Below are 16,638 nucleotides of genomic sequence, written 5' to 3'. Positions count from 1 at the left end.
CCCTACCAGAATGTTTCTTTAAACTGTCTTGTGAGTGTGTTTCTCCCTTACTGATCCCTCTAATAGTCCAGTACTTCCTTCCACATAAAGTCCAGATGCTGCGGAGGCCTTCCTCACTGGACCCCAGACTACTCTTGGGGCCCCCTCTCAAGGCCCCCATGCCTACTAACTTTTAAGCTTACTGCTTAAAACCCTGCCAGCCAGTGCCTACCTGGCATGCTCCTGAGTCCTTTGTACCTGCTGGTCCTTCCTTCTGCAACACTTATCCACTCTTCCACTCCCACTGCCACAGGGAAGGAACAGTGATTCTCTATGCCCCCATTTCACCCAGAGAATGTTTCCCATCCATTGAAATTACATTTCCCAGCTTCTGGGCAGAAAATGGAGCTCCCACTTGACTTCCAAGTCAGTCTTAGCCCTGCTTTCTCTCTGGGGATGTTTTTTTCCAGTGTCTTTGGAAGGCTCCTATCCTCCTTGGTGTTGCCTAGCATTCAATCTTAGGCTCTCTTCTCCTCTCATTACTTTTGGACAATCTCATGACCTCAGTTACTACCAATTTCTGAATCTTTATCTCTGTTTAGACCTCTCCAAAGCTCCAGACTCAGACTCAAACTGGCTAGTGTTTATTTTACGTACTCTCCATGGATGTACATGGGCATACACACACACACACACACACACACACACACACAGCTTTATTATGTCACATTCCATACAATTCACACACCTAAAATATACAATTAAATAGTCTTCATTATATTCAGAGTTGTATAGCCATCCCCATAATCAATTTTAGAACATTTTCCTCACCCCAAAAAGAAACTCCATACCCAGTCATTCTCCATCCCCTCCCTCCAGCCTGAGGCAACCACTAATCTATTTTCTATTTGCCTATTCTTTTTTTAAAAAATATTTTATATATTTATTCATGAGAGACACACAGAGAGAGACAAAGAGGCAGAGACACAGATAGAGGGAGAAGCAGGCTCCCTTCAGGGAGCTCTATATGGGACTTGATCCCAAGACCCTGGGATCACGCCTTGAGCCAAAGGCAGACGCTCAAACACTGACTACTCAAGCGTCCCTCTATTTGCTTATTCTGAACATTTCATATAAATAGAAATGTGTGATATATGGTCTTTGTGAATGAATGACTGGCTGTATTCATAAACCAATGATCAGAATATTATCCTGACTCTTCCCTCTTTCTTATCTTCCATATCCAAAATCCTACCACTTAAATATCTCCTGAATTTCTGTTTCTCTCCACCTCCTCTGCCCACAGCCTCCTCCTGGCCAGCAATTCCAGGTGATATCTCTGCATCTATCCCTCCTCTGCATCTATCCCTCCTCTTACTGCTCTCTTGTTTTGCTCCCCTTCCCATTAATGCATCTTTCACATGGTAGCTAGAATAGTGTTTCTAAAATTAGCATCTAGTCATGCTACCCCTCTGATGGAAAGCCTTGTAATTACTTCCTAGTGGCCTATGATAGAAGGGCTGGCCAACATCAGGGCCTTGCTTACCTTTCCAGCCTCAGCTCCTGACATTTATTTACTCCAGCCATTCCCTCTCATTGGCCTGTACCTGTTCTTCACATTGTCTGTAGGCATTTGTCCCTGGACATGCTCTGTCCTCAGCCTACAACCCACTTCCTTTTTCTATTCTCACCTCATGGGGACAAAATACCCCCAGCCTAGATGTCATTTTCTTCAAGAAGCCCTCCTGATACTCCCAAATCCCAAAGGAGCTCTTCCTGTGTCCTCCCTAGGTGGCCCATACTTCATGTCACCATGAAGTTGTCACCAGTATACAACTGCCAAAGAGTGGTCAAGGTGGTTTCTGTAAGGTCAAGGAGTTTGCCTGTTGCATTTAGCCTAGCACATAATAGGCTTACAGTAAATATCTGTGGTACAAATGAGTGCAGTGAAATGTGAGCAAAATACAATTAGAAGCAAATCAAGGAAGCAAAAATTCCAGATAGCTGCATTTGACTATTGCTTTATAAAAATCTTGATAACAGATTTTTTTCTACACTGCCCACCCCAAAAGGAAGCAACTAGCCTGACATTTGTTCATGTAGTTAAATAGAAAGAAGAGCAGAGAACAAGATTAGAAATTACCAGACATTCCCTATTAACCCTGAAATAAGTGGTAAATGATGCTCAGTGACCTTTATTAACTGTAGCTGAAATGACAATTGACCATGAGGGCTTCACCAACAGATGCCATTCTCGATATGAGAATTTATAAGAGCTTGAAATTAGGTGCAGTGCCTGTTACTGACAACCACCTTCTCAGAATCATGCAGCAGATTCTGAGCCTCACAAATGAGTCCCTGCCCTCAAAAAGTTGACTTTGACTTTGCCTTTGTCCTCTTCTTTTTTAAATGAATGTAAAGGGTTTAATACCTTTTAATTTTAATGACGGGAATCTTTTTTATAACCCTATGTCTTGAAATCTGTGGCTTCAATGAAAAATAAAGCACAGAAAACCAGAATATTAGTATAAGTGACAACACACCATGTGTTCATATTTATCTGGCCCGTACCCAAATTTGGGGCTTAACACATAGTGGAACCTATAGCTATGATGGGACTCACATCCTTTAGCCAGGAAAACACTTTCTGGAATGTTAGCTGGCTTTAACCAGGCAAGGGGATACAGACAGGGTGGCAGCCATTTCTACTGCTGCTTTGGCCTCCTGCCTGTACAGGTACATCAAATGCAACCAAGAGGCCAAAGAATTGTATCAAGACTGTAACCATAGAGTGCTAAAGATAACCCCGCAAATCCTCCATAAAACCAGTAGACAGATACATCTAGACAGATACATCACATCTTCTCCTGTTATCATCTTGATTAATGCTATTTTATGCAAAGCCCAGGCCTACAGACATCTTCTTTTCAATATTAAAATAAACATGCAATGGAAAACTCTGCCCATTTTGTTTGCTTTCTGAAGTGTACCTAAGGTGGTGGTGGCTTCAAGATTCAAACCAGAACAGTGATCCTGATGACTTTATTAGATATACCAAGGAGCAGAATGTCTCTAGAAGGTTTGCAATTGCTTCTCTAGAACAAACTGCCTTTTTTATTGGCATTTTTACTTTCCTATGGGTAGAACGACTGATGACAGCAGAAAAAACAACAAAACTAAACAAAAATCTCAACTTCATTTTGCTGCTGAAAGCATTATTATGATTTAGTTATGGAAAACTCTGATTCCAGCTATCATTTGGGAACACAACAACACACCCTTGTGCTTCAGACTCATTAAAGTATCTGTCCTTACATCAAATTTTCAGGCAAATAGAGTGACCTCTGAAAGCTCTCCTTTTGGCCATCTTGCACCGCTTACTGATAGAAAGCACCATGGTCTATTTCTTCCAGAGGAGGGAATGGAATGTAGGAAGTGATTGTGCCATCTGTAACTCTCAAGAGTTTTGAAGAGTTGTATTCTTTGTTATCTGTGGCATGGCCAACTGCATCCAGAAAAGAGAAGACTAAAATATAAACCAAGCACCTCATTTCTGTTGAGCAAAATTAAGCAAAGATTTGGTTACAGTTTCTAAAAAAGAAAGTTATGTCATTGGAAGCCCCCCAAAACTGCCATGCCTCTCCCCCTCCCCATATAAGAAACAACCAAACCACATAGAGATACCCACAGACACAGGGAATGCTGCTATAGGGAATAAGGTAATGCAACAAGTGAGGATTTATACATTATAGACCACTTCCGGTAAGCATTTGAACTGAAAGAGGAACAGGAATTCATGATTCACGTGCAATAAAAGATCTATGTTTCAAAAAACCCCACCTTCTATAATTTTAAATGATTTTGATGAAACTCTTTCTAAAATATACTGCAGATTGTAAACCTTTTCTTGATGACCCAAGGCCGCTGTACTGAGCAAAAATAATTATATTTATTTAGATTTTTAAAACATTTTATTTATTCACTCATGAGAGAAATACAGAGAGAGAGGCAGAGACATAGGCAGAAGAAGAAGCAGGCTCCCTGCGGGGAGCCTGATGTGAGACTCAATCCCAGGACCCCAGGATCAAGACTTGAGCCAAAGGCAGACACTCAACCACTGAGCCACCCAGGCACCCCATATGTGTGAGGTAGCACCCATCCCTGTATTCACCTGGCCCTGCTTCATGGTCTTCAGAGCACTTGTAAATATATGTGTTCTCCTCTCCTGTCTGCCTCTCCCCTCCAGTCTACGAGCTCTGTGAAGGCAGGGACTCGCTCACCAGTGACGCCCCATGGCTGCAGTTACAGTCCTCCCTTCTGGGCCTGCAGAGCCGTGGGGGTGATGTCCCTGCACCTCCTGACACAAACAGCTGTGCACCCAACTGCATTACCTGTTCCCGTAGTTCTTGTTTCTCCTTGGATGTCACTTCTCTCCGTGATCATTCTGGCTGCCTTAAATCAATACCAGCTCTCTTCTATGATTGGATGCTCTTAGTCTCTTACATCTAGGAAACATTGCTATTTTTTAAAGATTAATAAATCTTTGAATCCCAGTAGCCAAACTACCTACCCTTCCTACCTACCTATTAGTTTAGGGAAGATACTGGAGAAAATAATAAAACTGGCAGGACCTTTGAAGTGATTGTGTTTTGTTACTCATTTTTTGAGCAAACTGTTGGTCCTGAGTCACCTTGCTGATGGCTGCACAGATCTGAGTAGCAGAGCGGGCACCACATGCTGAAACAACAGGGTGTGCGTGCTCAGCTCAGGTCCTCCTTGGGCTTCTCGGGCTCACTTCTTAGGCTCAGCTCACTCTGATTCTGGAACGAAAATAGCAACGTTTCAGGGGCGTGTGGGTGGCCCAGTTGGTTAAGCATCTGATCCTTGATTTCAGCCTAGGGATGATCTCAGGGTCCAGAGATGGAGCCCCGTGCAGGGGCTCCTCACTCGTGGGGCGTCTGCTTCTCTCTATTTCTCTCCCCCTCTCCTTCTGCCCCTCTCCCTGCTTGTGGTCATTCTCTCTAATAAAGAGTATCTTCCCTAAACTAATAGGTAGGTAGGAAGGGTGGGTAGTTTGGCTACTGGGATATGGGGTTGTTGTTTTTCTCTTCTGCATTTTGACTGCCTCCTCCATCCTTGTGAAGCCCTGTAAGTAAGTAGTTAGTGTTAGTGTATTTCCAAAAGGAATGTAAGATTGTGTCTGCCATAATGTACCAGATATGAATTTTAAAGTTCTGGGGAGAGGTTGTAGTGTAACTGACTGAGAAACAGATTCTTCAGAGTTCTCTGAGCAAAGACGTCCACCTTCCAAAGGCCTCCTCAAGAAATACCCACCCCAGAACATCTCTTTATTCCTATGCCATCTTTATCTCCTTTTCTCTCTCTCTTCTAGTTCTACAAGAAACTGCCATTGGACATTTGCTTCTTTCTTTTCATTTCAAGTTTCAAATTAGTAATTTATCATTTCAAAACTATCATTGAAAAGATTTTTTTAAATAAATGTCGTTAATAGAAAGTCCCAAGTGATAAAATTAGTATTAAATCCTTTCCCTGGAAGGACAATATGCTTCCTTCTTCACGATGAAAAATGCAGTTTCATGTTTCCCTCTGGCTCCAGCTGCCAGGTCACTAAGGGACCAATGTAAGGTTCCATCCTAACACTTTTGCCAACTTTCTTCCTCATTTACAACCTCCACTTTATTACCTTGCTTGTATAATTGCTTCCATTATAAACCACCTTGAATGATTTTTGGAAAAACATATTTTTGAGTGATGTTTCACTAGAATATTCTACTGCAGGCAAGACTGAAATAAGCATAAGCCTGGACAGTATTTCCTCTTCCTCTTTCCTCTTCCTGAGATTCTTATAACTGAGAACCAAGTTAAATACACAGTCTCTCAGATGGAAATGCTGATCCCAAATAAAAAGGGGTCCCTTGCCAGTTTCAGAATTCAAGAACAAAACATTTGATTCATGGTGGTGGAAAGGGAATCTCTGTCATTCAACATATTGCCATCATTTAAGCATAGCTTTGGATTATAGAAAATTGTTGTCAAGAACAAGAGACATTTTTTTCAGACAGTGGAACAAGGAGGCAGGACCTCTGTCATATTAAAAGAACATCCACCACAACTAACACCAACTGAGTTGCGGAAATCATTCACTAGACTGCTAGGGGCCATTGTACCTATGGCGGTAATATAATTATTTGTGAGCACTTTCTGGCCCAGGGCATTGGATCAAAAACATAATAGGAATGGGAAGGAGGACAGGAATGTAATTGGTGTCCTGCTCCTTACATGGTTAGCTCTTGAATGGTCCACTCCCAGACTTGATGCATTTAAGCATTCCCAATCTTCATCCTCCTTCACCCACTAAAATACCAACCAATAAGAAGAGATGAAACCATGAACTATTTGACTCATCCACCATTTTAGTGTATTACAAATGATAGATCATGAGGGAGAAAAATGATTTAGGGTGCCTAAAAATACCGGGGACTACCCTCAATACTTACAAACCATTATTTGTTGCCATTTTTATTGTCTTGCACTTTTATGGTGCAACTTGTAGCATTAGAGTTCCCACAATTACAAAATCTTCAGCCTGTTCACGGTGAGTGTACTATTTGTTCTCTCAGCCTAAAAGACAGATATATGCTCTTACAACATGTAAATAGGTGAGTTCAAATACCTTAAGCCAGAACACAGTGAAACACATTACTAGTGTTACAATACAAAAGGTGATATTTCTTTGTATGTAAGGTAAAATGATGTACCATTTCATTAGTGTTCAGATTGATGTATTGATTAAAATTGTATCTAATTAAATCCAGACTTATATATTCTAATTTGTGCCTTAATACATAAAGTTCTTAACTGGAAAAAATTTTGCAAATGAACACATATATTATCTATTCTGTTGCTTTTATGCTGTAAATGGGCTCCTATAAGTTAGCAAAGTCACACTTCTACTCTTCTGTGGACTGTTAACATCTGCCTTCACCCATCTGCTTTGCCAGCAGACAAAGATGACATATACACAAGACATTAAAGCAGCCTAAGCAACTTACCTAACTCACAGCTGCATTTGTAATAGAGAAATGGGTTTTCTAGGAATTCTGACATGTTTTTTCCCATTTGTAAGCAGATGGACCTTAGGTAATTTTGTGTTCACTGGTCACTGTGTGGCAAACTCTTTTTTTGACATGGAATGCAGAGATTAATTACAGTCCAGGCCCAGTAAAAAGCAATCACAAATTTATAATTAGTAAATTTTGAGTGAATTATATTTCATTATATTTTAAAAACATTATATCCACTTGCTTATGTCTAAGTTGACTTTATAGGAACAAATGTATTTATATATTAAGATTATAGTAAATACATCAATAATATTAATGAGTTAAATTATATTAATCATATATTAATTTTTAAATTTTTCCATTCCCTTTAGAAATCAATCCAAGAAGAAAAACGAAGACCAAGAAAAGATAGGTAAATTATTATTTCTAAATTTCAATGACATCTTATCAAAACAAAATATAAATCCATATGTTCAAATTACAATTGAAAATCACCTATTTTTTAAAATCACCTATTTTATGTGAATAGATTTGGAAAGTAGTATCCTCTCAATACATTTATATTATAAATATGTGGTTTATATGTAATTTAGAAGATCATCTTACCTATTAGAAACATATTGAATTAGCACAGTGCAAAGCATACATTAAGATCAGATCATTTATGAGTGAATTGTATTGTCCCCATACAGAATTTGCTTTTCTCTGTCCATTAATATGGTTTTGATTGGGCAATCTGAACACACTTGGTGTCCATGAACTTTCTTTCCCCAAACTCCTTTGCTTTTTGTTCTTCCAACACATGTTCAATCTCACTCCTTATAATATTTACGAATTTGTCAGGAAACAAGGTTTGTGTTACCTTGCAGGTATGGCAACTTAGATTCACACTAGTCCCCTTTCCTGTAACATTTCAGCCCACCAATAATTTACTATCTTAACATAATACCAATATTTCAAATTAACTGACTTCCAGGGAGTGCTAATAACAATCAAGGGTTTTTTTTTTTATTGAGTACCAGTGGACACTGAACTCTTGATTTATGTATCAGTGGCATTCTGAAAGTTAATTTGTCAATTGGCATCTGTAACTTGAAAAGCAACTTCCCCAGAAACTCTGTAACACTTGGTCATTTTCCAGATCCTTCCCTGTTAACCTCTTATGAAGTCCCATCAGACTTCAGGTACTGAGCATCACAGGAATCAAGACTAATGGGAGTAAATCCAAGAATTAAAATGGTCACAGACATACCCTTGTGTGTATATCCTGTGCAGGAATTACCATTTAGCACAGAAATTAACCCACTAAAGACCAACAGTAAGGAGAGGACAGAAGGTTACCTGTGAGAGAAGTAAAGTAAGATCATGAAACATTGTATACATCTGTACTTAACCGATGGCTGAGAAAACTGGAAAATGCTGTGTTGACACATTAAGGTCAGCTTTTCTCATAGTGGCCCGGGGGTCAGTTGTGAACCCTGTCCTAGACTGGCCAAACTGGAACTTTATAATCACTGGCTATCTAGCAACTGCTAGTTTTGGGCCAACGTGAATAAGATGAAGCCAGGAAAAGCTGCTCCAGCAGCTAATGCTCTCTTAAAGGTAAGAGATGAGGGGTTTGTTTCTCTTTTTAATTTATGGTGTATACTGTCTTATGTATTCCAAGACTCCTCTTGTTTCTATTGACATGTATGTGTTACTCCTAAATTTATAAAATAAAAGAAGAAAACAAGTATCCTGTAAAGTTTGAGTATAAAAGTAGATTGAAACCATGATGTGTTTATGTGTTTATTTACAGTCAAGGAAAATTATTAGACCTGGAAGATTTCTATTACAAGGAATTTTTGCCCAGTCATTCTAGACCAAAGGAACATAACCCTAGTGTAAGAGGTGGAAGACAACATGGAGAACACCAGCATCAATATTTTAATGCTGACAACAGGTAATACACTATTTCCTAAAGAATAGCATTTTCTATGTTTTACTAAGAATTCCATTTCTGAAGCACTGTCATTGTGTTTGGACTGTAACAAAGTATTCTCACTGAATAGTGCCTCTTAAGACTGATGTGTTGTTTAAAAGTAAACTCAAGGATTATGGTAGAGTATTTAGACAACCCGTTTCATACCTGTTTTCTTGGTGTCATTGTTAACAGCACCTTCTTTTAAAAGTACCTCACTTTGCGGCATCTGGGTGGCTCAGTCAGTTAAGCATCTGATTCCTAGTTTCAGCTCAGGTCATGATCTCATAGGTTGTGACATCAGCCCCTCCACACACACACACACACACACACACACACACACACCCACCCAGTGGTGAGCTTTGCACTCAGCTGGGAACCTGAAGACTCTCTCCCTCCGCCCCTCCCCTCACTTGCGCACCTGTGTGTGCTCTCGCACTCTCTCTCTCTCTCTCCCCCCCACCCCCCCTCAAATAAATAAAAATTGTTTTTCAATTTTTTTTAATTTAAAACGTACCTTACTTTGGACAATAAATTGCATAGTCCTACTAATGACAAGCAATAAACCAAACTCTGTGTTGAAGTACTAACCAATGGAATCTTCAACACTTACTGGCTCAGTTATGCTGTCATTTCTCAGAATCCATGACTTCAGACCCAAATAATATCTGGAAGAAAGACTCATATAGAAATACATGTTTGGGATTTGATTTCTCAGTTCACCACTAACTTTGTTTGACATTAAGTACTTAAACTATTTGTAGCTTACTTATTATTTTGGAATTTTTTCCCCAAAAAAAATTTTCTGTGAAGTTTTGAGAATTGAGGGCACATAATAAAATGGAAATGTGGTTTATAAGAAATGGGAGTAATGACAGGCAATGGAAAGCTGTTCTTCCAGAATCCTAAGTGAACATCCTGCCAGCATAGAGCACTCAGAACCCTCACCATTTCTTACACAGTGTGACCTGGTGGTTAAGGGAAGAAGTTTTAAAGTCAGTCAGCCTTAGATTGGATCCTGATTCTGCCACTTGGCAGTTGAGGACCTTGCTCATGTTACCAGACCTCTCCAAGCTTGTTTTCACATCTGGAAAAGGATTCACTAGTAACTACCACATTGTCATAGAGATTAAGTGAAATGATCATAGAGATTAGAGATTAAGTGAAATGATGTCTGTGAAGTACTTAACAGCACATGTGGCATAGGGGACAGGTTCCATAGATGGTGGATCTTTTCATCTTTATTTGCTTTTCCAGAATCTACTTGATTTCTGCCCCTTGTCTCCAAAAGATGTGTTTCCTCCATCCTGAGATCAAGAACTGTAACATTGGTGGAGCTTAGATGCACCAGTCTAATCACAGGAGAATGACAAGTGCCCAAAAAGATTAAGTGACTTGCCCCAAGTCACACACTGAGTTAGTGAACTAAGATCCAAGGTTTTTCACTTCCTGCTCAAATTGCTTTCCATTGACATATCCACTTCCCATTTTAACAACCCAATTTGCCTCCTTTCTAGTATATTCATTCTCCCCTTCCCCCCAACCACAGACACACATCTACTATAAAAAGCATTATATCCCTGAAATACTGCCTGGTGTTGCATCCAGGTCTGCAGACGTGGATTAGTGTTCACTAGAATGGGAATGCTAGAAGCCAGCATTGGCTGAGTGCTTCCTTTGGGCTGGGTGCTATGCTGTTCACCCATTTAATTTTTACAGCAACCTTGTGAGACAGTGCCTCTCACTGCCCCATTTTATAGATGAGGAGACTACGTCTACAAAGTTTAATGACTGCAAAGTCACTTAGATAAAAAGCAAGGGAGCCAGAATCTGATCACAGGGCTTTTTGAGTTTAGAGTCAATGACATGAAACGCTATTCTGTATTGCTTCCCTGTCAAAGCCCTATGCTGGGTGCTTGAGGAAGGGGTGGACACAGTGGTGCAAACAATGTCATCCTCATCACCAAAGAGCTTGACTCTAGAGAGAAAGTAAATGATCAAACGAAGCTAAACAAGGTAACTCCAAGAGGGGGATTTTTCTAAGCTAAGAAAGACTAGAGACAAAACTATAAATGCACCAAGTAAATCTTGATGGGATCCTGGACTTAAAATAGAAAACAATTGATGTGATGAGCCCTGGGTGTTGCATGCAACTGATGGATCTCTGAATTCTACCTCTGAAACAAACAAGTAAATAAATAGAAAACAAAACGCAGAAAAACAGCTCTAAAAGACATCTGGAGACAATTAAAGAGACTTGGCCTCAAAGTGTGTCTTGGAAGACATTATTGCAGAAAGAATATATATATAATTATTATATACATTAAATTATTATGTGATAAATACATATCTTATATATTATATACAAACAAGTATATTATTTATATATTAATAAATAAACATTATTCTGATAATATTTTATATATTGTATATTTAATATGCACATATACCAAGTATATGACTAATGTTACCCAGGAAGGTGTGAGTAGGTCTGGGAATCAGGAACCACAACAGTGATGACATTGGGCATCTCATGGACTTTAAGTGATTAAAAGTAGGAGCAGGTCATGATTAGAGGATGTCATTAGAAGACAACAGAACTAAGGGCCCCTCATCTCCTAAGGTGGGTCTTAGTGGGATCTCCGTTGAGCAATAATGAGAGGGTTTTTAAGGCATAGCCAAGTTTTAATTATGACAAGGAGATATAGGGAGGATGGTCAGGGAAGGAAAAAATGTGACAAGAGTGCCTTGGCCAAGGGATAGTAGAATCACGAAGAAAACATCAGCAGAAAAGAGGCAAAGGGGTACACTGGGGAAGGTATGAGATTTGAGTGGGGTGGACATGGATTTGAATCCTCATTCCACTCCTCACTTGCTGTATCAAGTAGAATCAGTCTGTTTCCTCATCTGCCAACGAAGTCTAAGGATAACCTCTCAGGCCTTGCGAAGCTGTCCTTAGAATTCGAGATAACATGTGTGGTGTACCTGGAAGATGGTTGATACTCAACATGCTCACAACAGAAATGAGCTGAATAGGTATGAGAATTCAAGTCAGTTGATCAAAAGAGAATGATCACCTGCCCCATAGGTGATACCCATGGTATCCCAAAGACCTTTCCTGTCAAATATCCACTGAGTTCAAATGCCCTAAAAACCTTCCCAAAGGTGTCTTTTTTTAAATTCTCTATTCAGAATGGACTAGAATAAGGGCATACTCATCTGCAAGCAAAAATTTAGCTGTCTCCTTTGATTATTATTTTCCCTGCTTTGCGTATACCTTCAATGATCCTGCCCATTTCTCCCTCAGTTAGTCAACTGGCAAACCCCAACGCTGGGTAAACCCAACTTTACCCAGTTCATACCTGCACGTACACAGCTGTACATGGCTAGAGAAAAACACAACCAAACCTCACTCGAGATGTATGAGCACACACCTGAGGTGGGCCCCCTTACAGCTATTTTGCAATACTATATCTCCCTGAAATTCCACTGTCCCACTTTCCCAGGCCACTCTTTCAGATGCCTTCCTCTCTCCTCAAACCTTCAAAACCTCCTTGCTTTCAGATGACAACCGTCTTTCCTGTTTCACTGAGAAAATAATAGATAACAGACACATACTCCTACGGCCAAACCTACCGCTTACCTATATGCTTCCCTCAGTTTACTACGGATGACTCTCCTACTAATGAGGGCCAGACCTTCCTGTTGTTCACGGAATCCAAGTCCTTCTATCCGCTCAAGAACGTTGTCCTGCAGTTATTCCCCTCCCTCTTCTACATCTTGAATGTCTGTCCTCTCTACTACATCATTTCTGACAATCTGTGAACATGATATAATTGGACCCATCATAAAAAAACACCCTTGACTCAATCCCCCTTCCAAAACCCATGCTCCTGCTCTTCATGATAGCAAAAGAGCATTTACACGAGAGTGATCCTTCTTTCTCAAGGCCCTTGCTTCCCATTCTCTCATAAGCCCCTGCACTCAAGATTCTGTCCCCACCAGGCCACTGAAACTGCCCCTATCAAGGTCACAAGTGACCTCAATTTTGCCATACCCCATGATCTATTCTCAATCTTTATCTTGTCCTAGCAGAAGCATTTTGCATTTTTTTCTTTAAACCTATTTTTCACTGGACTCCAGGATAGTACTTCTTGATTCACCTCCTACCTCACTGGCTTCTCTTCTAATTCTCCTTTACTGATTCCTCCTCATTTCTCTTGCCTCTCTACATTGGAGTGTCCCAGCCCTTTGCTTTATCAACAAATACTCTCATGACCTTAAATATTATCTATTTACTTAAAATTCCTAAACTGAAATCTCTAGCCTAGATAAGGATGTATATATCCAACTGCCTATTCATTATCTCCTCTTGGATGTCTAATAAATATCTCAAAATTTGAAAAACCCAAACCAAAACATTTATCTCCCCCTCCCCCAAAAAATATACTCCTATAACCTTCTTCATCTCATTAAATACCAACTTCATCCTTTCAGTTGTTGAAGCCAAAAACCGCACAGCCATTCTTGATTCTTTTCATTTATACCCCACATCCAAAGTATCAGCAGACTCATTCAGTTCTACTTTCAAGCATGACCAAAAGCTGGTCAGTTCTTTCCTCTTCTGTAAGCGTCACCATCAGTGTGGCTTGGACTTTTGCAATATCTTTTAACAGACCTCTTTACTTCCCCTGTAGCAGTCAGATCCTTTTATGAACCAATCCTCCACTCATATCCCTCCAGTGTCTCCCTAGCTCAAGTAAAATTCAAATTCTTGCCAGGGTCCCAAAGCACTCAGTTCTCTGCCACATTGTCCCTTCATTCCTCCTACTCTCCTTCCTTGCTTGTCTCCCCCTTGCTTACTTTAATCAAGCCACAATGGCCTCCTTGCTGTTCTTGAACACCATACACACACCATAGTCTCGGGGCCTTTACACTGGTTGACCCATTATCCTGGCAGGACCACTCTTCCCTAAGATATCTGCCTGGCTCACTCACCCCTCCTCTTCCTTCAGGACTCTTCTCACATGTGTCACCTTACCAGAGAGGCATTTCCTGGTCACCCTCAACGGAATTGCTTGTACACACAAACACATATGTCACACCAGTCTTCTCTCACTAGGCTGCCTTATTTTTCTGCATAGCACCTCTCACCACCTGGCATGGGAAGGTTGTCCCTATAGTCTGCTCCTCTTCAACTCCATGAGAGTGGGGGCTTTTGTTCACCTTTAGCCTACACTGAGGCTAATACTTAGCAGGTACCACATAAGTAAATGAGTGCATCTGTGTAGCTGCACCTGGAAGAAGAGAGTGCCCTTCCTCCAGAGGCAAGTTGCTGAATCTAAAGGTAGAGTTGGTTCAGGAAACGTGGTGGAGCGGCCTCCCTTGAAAGAGCTGACGGGGACCACCACTAACATGGTTGATCCGATTTGGGAGGAGTGCTTCCGAGAAACATTTGAGCAGTTTTAAAGTGCAAAATGATGGTTATCTATTTAGGCGCTTTGAATGTTCCTGCTTGACCGAACTATGGTGGAAAAAAATTAAGGTACTAAAATAAATATTTGTTTATTGGTTGTGAGTTCTTGCAAACCGAAGGAAGCTTACCTCTCCCAGCTACACCTTCTGCCGCCTTACTTGGCTGTCATCTGACACAGAGTCACCAGATTCCCCCGCCGGCATGGGGACAGTTGAAAACCTGCTGAGAAAATTGTGCAGCTGCACTCGGCCACTCTCCCGGTGTTTTGAAAGTGCGGTTCCTAAATGCCTGCGGTTGGCGGGAGGTGGGGGAATAGAACCGGCTTTCGGGGTGGGCGGGGCTGCGCTGCTGGGCTGGCGCCTCTAACTCCGCGGCCCGGGTCTCGCTGCAGGTGCTGGGCGGAGGAGGACCCGGAGCCCGAGGAAAATGACCCCGCAGCGAACCCCTACGACTACAGGAGGCTCCTGCGTAAAACCTCCCAGCGGCAGCGCCTCCTGCAGCAGGTGTAGCCCGGCTGTTCCCGGGGCCACCGCCGGGGGAATGCGCGGGGGACTGGGGGGCTTGCAGGGGCCGAGGCGGGAGACCCTCGGGCGCTGGCGTCCCCGGGCGCGGAAGGCGCGGCCTTGACGGTGGCAGGGGCCTCTCCCTGCGCTCGCGCCTCCGGAGACGGAGAATTCTGTGAGCCCTTCCGACCGCACCCTCCGCTCCCACCGGCCCGCCAGTTGGGGCACCCCATCCCTGGGCCCCTGTGTATCCTTTTGTTCACCCATTTGCAACTCCTGTGGATCCGATGCGCCCGACCTCGCGCCGATCCCTCCTCTCTCATTTTGGGAGACGTCACCGATTTCTTTTCCCTTGGAAACGGCTCTCCCAGGCCCGCGGGACACTGGAGGGGCAAGCAAAACAAAGCCGGGGCCGGGGGAGGCTTTGAAGATGAACTTCATCTCAGACTCGCGCTTTTCTTTCTCGTGATTGTTGAGGTGATTGAATAAAGAAAGTGCCTGGGAAAGTCCGTGGCTTTCGGGGCTGGGCCACCACATTCCCCGTTAGGGCTGGACGACTGCTGTCCAACCGTGCAGGTCCCCAGGGAGGGGGTGACAGTGCCTCTCGTCTCCACCAGCGAACAACGCCAGCCTGCAGCCTTCCCAAACAAACATACCATGTAAGTTAAAACCCACATCTTGTGCCCCAACATGGCCTAGGGACAAATCCCCAAGTCTCCACCGCAACCCCCTGCCCGCCGACACACACACACACACACACACACACACACACACACCGTCAGCCCCACCACTGAGCAAACTGTCAGGGTTTTTAGGTTCTACTTGTCTGCAAATTTGAGGCAATCTCCTCGGTTCTGAATTTGGACGTATTTAAGAGAAAGAGGAGGACCATGGGCGGGCAGAGGTTTGCCTTCCTTCAGTTGACTGCATCTTATTTTAAAACCTGGGTTGCGCCTATCTGGAACGGACACTCTCTGCGTCTAAGCGGTCTGAAGAGCGTCAGGAAGGATGGCGAAGGGATTTGACGGTCGACCGAGTTGGGAGAAGGGTTTTGGGATGGGGCTTGTTCCTCCTGCTGGTGTACTTGCTGCTGTGGCCCAGAGCCCAGAAATTTGGGGAAAAGTTTGGAGAATTGAGTGAGAATGGGTGAATGTTTGTTGTGCCACTCACCCATCTGTAATCCAACCCAAAATGTTGGCTCTGAAAGGTACCCCCAGAGAGGACCGGCACAACCTCTTCATTTTACAATGAGACCTGCTCCAGGGGAAACCTCCTCCTGTGGCACGACTGAGCTCAGAGTTTAAGTGTATTGTAGGTCCTGCTCCTTCCCTGGGTTTTCTCCTTGTGGCCTCGGCTTGGGATCAGCCTTAGAGACCAACTGCTCACTTGTGACAGGCTGCTGGCTGGGCCTAGCACAGGCACCAGTGAAGCCCTCCCACCACCTGCGAGCCCTGAGCACTGTCGAGGAGGAGAGAGAGAGAGTCTAAAACCCGAGGTGAATGGAGTTCCCCCCACCCAGCCCAACCCACCCAGCCACCCAGCACCAGGAGGCCCTCTGGGGGGAAAAAGCTAATAAGCTCCCCTTCCATGCCAGGCCCCTTCTTCAAGCTTCTAAAGTGGCCTGTGTGGACCAGA

The 16,638-nt window shown here is 42.6% G+C and overlaps 1 protein-coding gene and 1 pseudogene across 5 annotated transcripts in view; both read left to right on the top strand.

Annotated features, from left to right (window-relative positions):
• The window catches only part of MYO3A (myosin IIIA), a 245,594-nt gene extending 230,085 nt beyond the window's left edge, over positions 1–15,509 (top strand). For 4 of the 5 annotated variants that reach the window (XM_072825306.1, XM_072825307.1, XM_072825305.1 and 1 more), the window contains 3 exons: positions 7,436–7,476; positions 8,863–9,006; positions 14,892–15,509. In XM_072825306.1, coding sequence (XP_072681407.1) covers positions 7,436–7,476; positions 8,863–9,006; positions 14,892–15,009 — 303 coding nt within the window. In that variant the 3' untranslated portion in view covers positions 15,010–15,509. Of the gene's footprint in view, positions 1–7,435; positions 7,477–8,862; positions 9,007–14,891 lie in introns of those variants that run through there. The other variant, XR_012030791.1, reaches the window with a different exon arrangement.
• LOC140633085 (protein ARV1 pseudogene) lies at positions 1,793–3,449 on the top strand (annotated as a pseudogene).
• Positions 15,510–16,638: the final 1,129 nt, after the last annotated feature.

The sequence above is a fragment of the Canis lupus genome, chromosome 5, assembly GCF_048164855.1.
Source record: "Canis lupus baileyi chromosome 5, mCanLup2.hap1, whole genome shotgun sequence".
NCBI classification, from domain to species: Eukaryota; Metazoa; Chordata; class Mammalia; order Carnivora; family Canidae; genus Canis; species Canis lupus.
This window is presented reverse-complemented; position numbering and strand designations above follow the sequence as displayed.